Raw genomic sequence first — 10,206 nt, 5'->3', positions numbered from 1 at the left:
TAACATCTGTATCAAACTTTGTTTATTTTATTATGATGTTCAGGTATGTTACTTGACGCCTAAAGTAGTTACCAAAATAAGCAGCTTATTTGTTATTGTCATTATCATAATAGAGTCATATATGTAATCTGTCCACCTTATTGTCTTGTGGTAGCGTGGCCGAGTGGTCTAAGGCGCTGGATTTAGGCTCCAGTCATTTCGATGGCGTGGGTTCGAATCCCACCGCTGCCAAACACTGTTTTGCATCTCCATGTAATTAATCGGAAAACCAGAGCTATATTACAACCGTATGAAGAACTGAACATTGATGAACTAATCTAAATTCAATAGACTACTAAACTAAAATGTCATGGACATCATGCAATCATTTTTAATAGTTATCATACAAACATGTTTCCCGACTTAATGTTTGCCTTTTCAAAAATGTATGATACAAATGCATATTTTTTATATATATAAAATTATATAATGCTATGGTATTAATTTCTACCGCAGTGCTTCTCACAGATGATATCGATTTAAAATTTTAAAACTGTAAGTAAAATACAATAAATAAAATAAGAAGAGCTCCAGTGATGTGCACTAGAGAGAACAAAAATCAGGTTTTATATAAAAGTTCATTTATGAAGATCATAAAACTGTTCTTGCTTGGCAAGATTTCCAGAACTTTTACATTTTCAGTACAACTTTCATAATTTATAACTTCATAAAACATTATTAAAGGGTTAGTTCACCCAAAAATGAAAATTCTGTCATTTATTACTCACCCTCATTCCGTTCCACACCCGTAAGACCTTCGTTAATCTTCAGAACACAAATTAAGATATTTTAGTTGAAATCCGATGGCTCTGTGAGGCCTCCATAGGGAGCAATGACATTTCCTCTCTCAAGATCCATAAAGGTACTAAAAACACACAACAATTATATTTTTGGTGCACCAAAAAAAAAAAATAAATAATGACTTATATAGTGATGGCCGATTTCAAAACACTGCTTCAGGAAGATTCGGAGCGTTATGAATCAGCGTGTCGAATCAGCTGTTCAGCAGAGCGCCAAAGTCACGTGATTTCAGCAGTTTGCCCTGAGTTTGCCAGTTTGACGTGCAATCCGAATCATGATTCGACACACTGATTCATAACGCTCCAAAGCTTCCTGAAGCAGTGTTTTGAAATCGGCCATCACTAAATAAGTCGTTTTTTTGGCACACCAAAAATATTCTCGTCGCTTTTTAATATTAATATTGAACCACTGTACTCACATAAACCGATTTAAATATATTTTTAGTACCTTTATGGATCTTGAGAGAGGAAATGTCATTGCTGTGAATGTGAGCCATCGGATTTCATCAAAAATATCTCAATTTGTGTTCCGAAGATGAACGAAGGTCTTACGGGTGTGGAACGACATGAGGGTGAGTAATTAGTGACATTATTTTCATTTTTGGGTGAACTAATCCTTTAAATATTCACTACTGGGCTAGTTTAGATGGAAAGGATCTCAAGCTGACTAGCTGAAGACGTTGCTTTAGCTATGCCCACTGATAGACAGCTATTGACTTAATGACATTTTCTTAATTATAAACAAAAAAGTTTCATAGTGTAACTTTAAATTTGCCTGAAACTCCTAAATGTACCTTTAAAGTGATGTACATGGTACAATTTTATAAATCATTTCAACTCAAATCAATGTTTCATGTCCGTTTATTTATTTGGTGAGTAGCCATGTTATCAGCAGGATAATGTACAGTCAGCTAGTCAATATAGTAAAATAAACCCTCACAGGGTGAAACAAAGATGATTTATTTAGTGTTAACAACTGGCTGACTGTACATTATAAAAGCTCCACTGCAAAAGTGCAGCCCTTTTGTGAAAATGAATAATCCATGTGAAGTTGACCTATTTGTTTGTCATCAGCTGAACCACGCTGACACTGAAAAAGCCAGGTAGTTCAAATATTTAGCATAAAAAAAATCTTAAAACCAGAAGAACTGTCAGCCAGGCAGACAGACTTTACCAGCAAAAAGAAGTCCAACTATTGTGAAAAATATTGATAAAACAAACAGTACATATGAGGACCCAACAACAGTATTATTGGGTAATTTGTAAGGCTGTCCTCCGACTTGATTGATGTAAAATCCAACTGGAAATATGAGGGCAGCCATGCAGAAGAGGACCACTACAAAAAGCAAACAAAATAACATAGGGTTATTAAAACCAGTCAACAGATTTGGATCAATTGCGCATATTAAATTTCCCTTTAGGTAACCTACTTCCCATGAAAGCAATCCAGCGGGCATACTTTGTTGCCTCTCGCCTCCAATGTGAGATCACAAGCAGGACACATGTGATAGAGAGCGAAATGATGCCCAAGATAATGAAGAACAGGGTGGTGACCCATTCTGGAGGAAGGTTCGGGGAGATACATATCCTGTTTCGACCATGGATGGTCTGGCATTGCTTGACTAGACCCACAGTAAGAGCTCCTACATGAAAAACACATGAAAACATCATGACTGTAAAGAGTAAAACAAGTCTTTGTGTAACACATCAACTAGAAGAAGATAAAACAGCATACAGGAATGACATAAGGGTGACTAAATTATGTCATGTTCTTTTAAGCACTTTACAAAAAGGCATAATGATGATTTCACTATATGATATTGATTAAAATAACTGTTTTTGAACACTTTTTGACATCAGAAAATCCTCTGAAAGACATAGCATGTAACTTTGCAGTTGCTGATATTTATATGGCCAAAAGTAGGATGAAAATTCTGATATAAGATGTCACTCTATATCTCCCGATAATATGTCTTAAAGGGTTAGTTCACCCAAAAATGTCATTTATTACTCATCCTGATGTCGTTCCACACCTGTAAGACCTTCATTCATCTTCGGAACACAAATGAAGATATTTTTGATGAAATCTTAGGGTTTCTGAACGACACATAGGCAGCAATGTCAATGCACCTTTTGAGGTCCAGAAAGGTAGTAAAGACCACGTAACTATTTTAATTTGTGTTCCGAAGATGAACGAAGGTCTTACGGGTGTGGAACGACACAAGGGTGAGTAATTAATGGGAGAATTTTTATTTTTGGGTAAACTAACCCTTTAAGATGATATTTAAATGCTTAGTTTTATGATCAAACCACTGTAGTTTTAATTGCGGGGGTCAAAATACAATACAATGATGACTGAGGGATTTACAAATAAAAATTCCTCCAAATCCTGATGCATCATATTTGATACTCACAATATAACAATTTTTTCTGAAAAATTATTTAATAATAATCAAGCAAACCTAAAGTGCTTCACTCCTGTAAGTGCTCATCTTGAAATAATATTACTAACAATATCCGAGAGGCTTTTTATCCTCCATTGAAAGCAAGGAAATGACCACGTTCAAGGTCCAGAAAAGTAGTAAAGACATCGTTAAATAGTCAACGTGACTACAGTGGTTCAACCTTAATGTTATGAAGTGATGAGAATACTTTTTGTGTTCAAAAACAAAATAAAAATAACTTTATTCAACAAATTCGTCTCTCTCCTACGGACTACACTATTTACGTTGCAGAGCTTCCGTGTTTATGTCCGAACGCCAGCTCAGTATTGGCTGATACTAAATGTGATACAATTTTTTTTTAATGGAGGATAAAAAAACCTCTCGGATTTCATTAAAATATCTTAATTTGTGTTCCAAAGATGAACGAAGGTCTTACAGGTTTGGAACGATGTGATTAATGACATTATTTTCATTTTTGGGTGAACTAACCTTTTAATATTATATTTACTTTATAAAAATCAGTAAAGATTTCAAAGCAAAAAGACACATGGACATTTTTACAATTATACTAAAAGGCTTTTTACTTGCTAAAAAGTATAAACAATAATTCAGTAGACAGAAAGCATGTAGTTTTGTGTATAACAGTTTTTTTTAGTTTTGAATATGTTGATAATTTACTGGCCTTAGGCATTTGTGTATAAGTATACAGTAGGCTTTATAGGGTTAGGCTGTATTTGAGCTACATAAAAGACTAATGTAAAAATCTACTGTCAGTATCTTTCTTTAATAGAGGTCTGCTGGACACCAACTCTTCAAAAAATGTGAGTAACTGGTTGAAAAATTGCCAAATCCAGCTTTACCGTGGGAAACTCCATTTAAAGTCATTACACAGGACATCCTGTTCTTTCCCTACACATCTTTATAGTGAGGCCATAAGAGCAGTTAGGATTGTATCTCATGTTTACCCCCTTGACTTACAATCTAACATCAGCTTAGTTAATGTAGTGCACATGTCTTCGAAATATATATTTTGTACAATCTGAATAAATGTTATGTAAAGTAAGTGGTTTTCATTGTCACTATCATTAAATTATAAATGTGTGTATTGGTTGCCTGAGAACGGTCAATTATGTCTTATAATCTTATATCTTATTTTTAACCTGAGAGTGGGCTGTACAATATGGCTTGTTATGCTGCTTATTGTTGCAAACTGGTATTTCTTACCATATTATTTTAATGTATTGTCATCATTATGAACATACTGGTTTTAAGCACAAATAGTTGTTACCGTTTACTCCACTTTGCAATTCTTAGTTATTTACCTATAGCGGCTAATGAACTGAAAGCCTCGCTCATTCACAGAAAGTAGCTTAATTCCACATATCAAAATACGAGTCATTGACGAATAAGGTCTTTAAAAATGCCAAAAAATGGAGAAATAATTAATTTTGAAGTTTTATTAAGTGTTAACAATGAGATTATAATTAATTAATACTGATTTTGTCATTTTTTACAAGATGGACAAAATTTGTCACCAAAAAAGTAATTCGTTTAACCAAAATTTCGGTTTTACCAAATGACACTTTTGGTTATACCGAATGACATTATTTTCAAACAATGCTAACAGGCTGATATCTGGCTAGCTAGTTAGCAAAAGGACAATTAAACATTTTAGATTTAGTACAATTTTTTTAAATATTACAACATTTTTCATGTTTTATTGCGGTTGTACCAAATGACCTGATGTTTCAGGACATGTGTATGAGCAAGTGAAACCATGAATTTTTCAAATAGTTAAGAGAGAATTAGTTACTTTGCTTTACGACCATGTGGTCCTTTGCAGGTGTCTGAATGATGTCACATCCTGTCACATGATACTGACCGCACGACTAGATCCAAAATGGTCCCTTTATATTGGTTACTCCAAATGACATCAATGAAATTCATTTTTCCAGACATTCTTTCTCATAACAAAGCAACAACTTCTACACATAATTTTGTAGTATGTTGAGATATGATGTTATAAAATCATGCCAGAATAAAAAAAAAATAGACATTTTAATCACAAATGAAATGGCTGTATTGGCCTTTGGACGGTTAAACCGAATGACCTTTTGATACTTCAAAATCTTTAAAATACCTTTATATGTAGTAAAATATAATTAAAACCTTTTGGATTCAATAAAAGAGATCTAGTTGTACTACCTTACATACTTTGGATGTCATATCTTTGTTTTTGTTTTTATTATTGGACAAAAAAAAAAAAAAAGACCCGTCACGTCATTGACCCGTCCCGTATTTAGATTAGCATCATTATGCAAAAGCTTTTATGAAAATGTTGTGGACGAATGTACAGATGGATGGATGAATAGATAATTCATTATTTCTTCAGTAAGATTGCGCTGTAAATGTTTTCAGCATTCAGTGAGCATTGTACTTTTTGTTCTCTGCTACATCTCTATGGGACAAAAAAAAAAAAAAAAAAAAACCCGCTGGTGAACAGCTGTTTTGTGACATATTCATCTAGGAGGGTATCTCTTCATAATAATTTGTGAAATAAATTTTAAAAAATGCTCTTCCTCAACAAAACTAATGTCTGCACACCCTGCTGTGGCCCATAATGTGTTAAAGGTCAGAAAAGTGTAATGATGATTTTTATCTTATTTGAGGGTTAAAGTGGAGTGGAAAATGTGAGGATCCACTGTAAGATCATTTGCAGCAACAACATTCTATTAATATTATTCCCACGTTTGCATAACAGAACAATTTTCCAACTAATTAACTGCTGGGTAGATCTCATCTCTGTGGAAGGCAAATCCCAACAGACTTCATTAATACAGCAACAAACACACGGAGTAATCAACAACACATTTCCCTTAAAAGCGTTCTTCTGCACATCTCACTAATGCAAAACATTTAATCACTGGCTTTTAACAGCTAATGCCAGATGCTTTATATATTTATATGTTCTACCCAGAAAGGAAAATCATATGATAGTGTCCTTTCTTGACCTGTCCAACTATAGCAGAGAAAAAAGGGTGATTGTTTAACCCTTATGCGGTCTTCGTTTGGGAAGTACACTCAGGGTCTTCGGGGTCTCCACAGACCCCAGGCAACAAAATGCAATTTTGTAACAAAATACTTTTTTTATAAAACAAATGTAATTTTACTCTGTTTATTAATGTTTTTACTCCATGTTCGTAGGGATTTATCCAGATTTATCAGGATTTATGATATTTTTTTAAATTTATATAAATACATTAAAAAATATTTTTTAAATAGGTTTTTATACAAAAACAGCTTTTTATGTAAAATTCACTTTATAAAAGACCCACATTTCTAAATTTAATTCATGGGGATAACATGGATAATTCTGACATGGTTTGTGTAAAATTTTTGCCCATCTTTTGGAAAATGCAGTTTTAAAAGTAAAAAAAAAAACGATAATTTTTACCAGTAGATGGCTGCAGAGCTCCACTATATGCAAAAAGTAATAAAAAAAAAAAATAATAAAAAAAACTTATGAAAAGATGTCTTTCAAATAAGTCAGTCAAATAGCACAAATAGTGGCGCTCTGCAGCCATCTACTGGTTAAAGTGTTATATTTTTTACTTTTTAAAATGGCATTTTCCAAAAGATGGGCAAAAATCATACACTAAGCCATGTCAAATTATCCATGTTATCCCCATGAATGAAAGTTAGAAATGAGGTTCTTTTATAAAGTGAATTTTACATAAAAAGCTGTTTTTGTATGAAAAAAAAAATGTATTTATTTATATAAATTTAAAAGATATGAGAAATCCTTCAAAAACTACACAAATATGAAGTAAAAACATTAATAAACAGAGTAAAATTACATGTGTTTTTTAAAAAACAATTATTTTATAACAAAATTACATTTTGTTGCCTGGGGTCTGTGGAGACCCCGAAGACCCTGAGTGTGCCTTTTTTTTACACTAACATAAAAACAAGCTATCACTCCAACAAAACAAAAAAAATTCTTTGTAGATCTAGAAAGTGTTAACAACGGTACAAAGTTTCATGTCATTCAGACAAAGAGAACAGTTTTTTTTATTTGAGCAAACATCATTTAGGGTCTAAAAAGACCCCAAAGGCCCTATAAGGGTTAATCCAGAAATGCTCAAGTTATAAAAACATTGCACATGCAGATACACGTGTGCTCTACCTAAAGAGTTACCATGGTATTTGACTGAACATTAAGTTTCTTACCCTCTTGGCCACCTGTATTGATCCAATCTGGATTTGCAATACTTGCAATTGCAAAGATATCTGCTGCGAGAAAGAGACATCCTGAAATAATGGTGAGTTTATCCATTTTCATACTAGTCAGTGAACTACATGAGTCGAGTTCTGTTTGATGTTTGGGATTGTATGAGATGGAGGCAACTTTCACTCCCTCTTTTCAGAGGGAAGCAGAGATGCTCTCAGTTCATCACAGTAGTATCCAGAAGATAGCATCAGTTGAGGGATTATGATGCAAACAGCAGTATGGCATTCAACACTGCACATCATCCCATTATGAAGTATTGCCCCTCACGTTCTCCAGTGCTGACCACTAACAACAGCCTATACTTGAGCATCGCTGTGTGGAAAATCAGCAGTATTCCGATGCTACATCCGTGCTGGATCTTCCCTCTTGATTTATGGACATCATTGAAAAAGGAAAAAGATTCCACACAGCGCACGAGCCTGTTTCTCGCAGTCAGTATGCTGGCAAACGTCGTGCTTTACCGATAAACGCAGTTGTCCTTCTCGTCTTGTTTTCTTCCGCGTTTCAGTTTAAACTAATATACCGTAAAACAGCGTCCGCGAAGCTTTCAAAACAAAATCCTGCTCGCGAGATGTTTTCCCTTTGTAAGGAATAACGGAGGGGGCAGGAGAACATGACGCAACACATGACGTCACCAGCCTGATTTGACAGTTGTGTTCTCATTGGAAATACCAATGAACAAAATAGGACTTTCTGCTATCCTCCTGAGACCCAGAAATAGACTTTTGTCATCTTTAGTGGATATTTTATTTTTAGTGAATTTGTCTGACAACATACATCATGTCACCGTTTTAATGTAAAAAGCTCATTCAGGGCTTTTCAGAGATATCAAATGCTTCACATTGGTAACTGCCTCTTCTTGGTCTTAAAAAATAACTGACATTAATTTAGTTATCAAATTTAACACTCTTATTTCGTTTAAATCTGACTAATTTTCAAATTGTTTGTCATAAATCAACACCTCGGGAAAATGTTATGGGGTTTTAAATCAAAATATGAATTTCTGTTGCGAAACAGAACGATTTCATTCATGTTAACTGTAGAAAACACCAGTAAGCATGTTTATTAGGCATTTTGGGAGACACAAGTGAATAAGGAAAGATATTAAAAATATATTTCAATATTCCTTAGATATTATTATGAATCTTGCCAATTAGCAGTCTATTTATTACACTTCTTTTTTCATTACATGTTGCCCCAAGAACGAATTAATATGCTAATTAGAAACTGTGTTGTAATGGGAAAACTTTATTATGTTTTTTTTATTTTTTTACACATATTGCATAAAGCAAAATGGTATATTAAATCATTCTGTTATTTCTTTCATAACATAGTTGAAAATTATCTTTATACAAAGTTTGGTATAAAAAAAATCCTGAAACCAAAAAATTGATTGGTGATTTTAATCTTATGTCTTTAAAAAAATTGAGTCCTGGTGTCGACTACAAAGGACACAGCATAACATAAATAAAATATAATTTTTCAAAAATGTGATTTATGATAAATGTTATTATGCTCTAAACAATAATGACATAAAAAATACTAAATTCACAACTTTTTTTTCTAGTTCTCAGAGTGTATATAAAATATACATAATACATGTTACTTGAACAAGTTACTCAGTACATTTATTGCTATAACAACACTGTATATTGTATATAAACTCAGCCAAAAAACAAACAAAAAAAACACCTTTTTAGTATACTGTATTTTAAAGACAATTATGTAAAATCCAAATAAGCTTTAAATATCTTTATCGGAAAGAGTTTTAACAATGTTTTTCATGCTCGTTCAATTAACCATAAACAATTATTGCACCTGTGAGTCCTTAAGACACTAACATTTTACAGGTGGTACGGTAGACAATTAAGGTCACAGTTTCAAAAAATTAGGACATTAAAGAGACCTTTGTACTGACTCTGAAAAACACCAGAAGAAAGATACTCCGGATCTGCGTGAACGTGCCATAGACCTGCTGCAGATCTCTCTGGGAACAGAGCAACAAACTGCAGTGTCTGTAATGTAAGATGCCTGAAGACAGTGCTACAGGCAGACAGGAAGGACAGCCGATTGTCCTTGCAGTGCCAAACCACATGTAACCATCTGTCCCCCCAGACATGTTCGGGAACTTGCAAGTGCCTTGGAGTAACATCTCACAGCAAGAATTGGCAGATCTGGTGCAGTCTATGAGGATGAGATACGCTGGAAGACTTAATGTTTGATAATGTTTGATAATGACTCCTGCTCTGTTCAAGGAACCATTATTTCATATTTACACATTAAAAAAAAATTGCTGAAAAAAAGCAGTTGAAAGTTTTTTTTTTTTTTTTTTTTTTTTACAGTCTATGATGTGTGTGTGTGTGTCTGTATATATATATATATATATATATATATATATATATATATATATATATATATATATATATATATATACACACAAGACACTTTGGACTGACCTAAAATGTTATGAGAAAAAAAACAATAACTACTATTCTGGAAATACGATTACAACTGGGTGGAAATAATATATATTTTTATGGCCAATGAAATTAAGAGATTCCTTCCATTTCATAAATTTCAATGTGTGTAAACTGTAATGTTTGTATAATTGTGAAATAATGCAACAAGGCTA

At 33.3% G+C, this 10,206-nt stretch overlaps 1 protein-coding gene and 1 non-coding gene across 2 annotated transcripts; one reads left to right on the top strand and one right to left on the bottom strand.

Annotated features, from left to right (window-relative positions):
* Window positions 1-149: 149 nt before the first annotated feature.
* Window positions 150-231, top strand: trnal-uag (transfer RNA leucine (anticodon UAG)). Its single transcript has one exon. It is a non-coding gene; the product is annotated as a tRNA-Leu (tRNA).
* A 1,215-nt stretch (window positions 232-1,446) lies between these two features.
* mosmob (modulator of smoothened b) lies at window positions 1,447-8,138 on the bottom strand. Its single transcript, XM_067369787.1, has 3 exons — window positions 7,514-8,138; window positions 2,270-2,482; window positions 1,447-2,175 (listed from the first exon to the last, which is right to left on the bottom strand). The coding sequence occupies exons 1-3, from the start codon at window positions 7,623-7,625 to the stop codon at window positions 1,991-1,993; spliced, it is 510 nt and encodes a 169-aa protein (XP_067225888.1). The 5' UTR covers window positions 7,626-8,138; the 3' UTR covers window positions 1,447-1,990.
* Between the last annotated feature and the right edge of the window lie 2,068 nt (window positions 8,139-10,206).

This window comes from Chanodichthys erythropterus, chromosome 19 (genome assembly GCF_024489055.1).
Source record: "Chanodichthys erythropterus isolate Z2021 chromosome 19, ASM2448905v1, whole genome shotgun sequence".
Lineage (NCBI taxonomy): Eukaryota > Metazoa > Chordata > Actinopteri > Cypriniformes > Xenocyprididae > Chanodichthys > Chanodichthys erythropterus.
The sequence above is the reverse complement of the archived record's forward strand: the minus strand, read 5'-3'. Positions and strand labels throughout refer to the sequence as shown.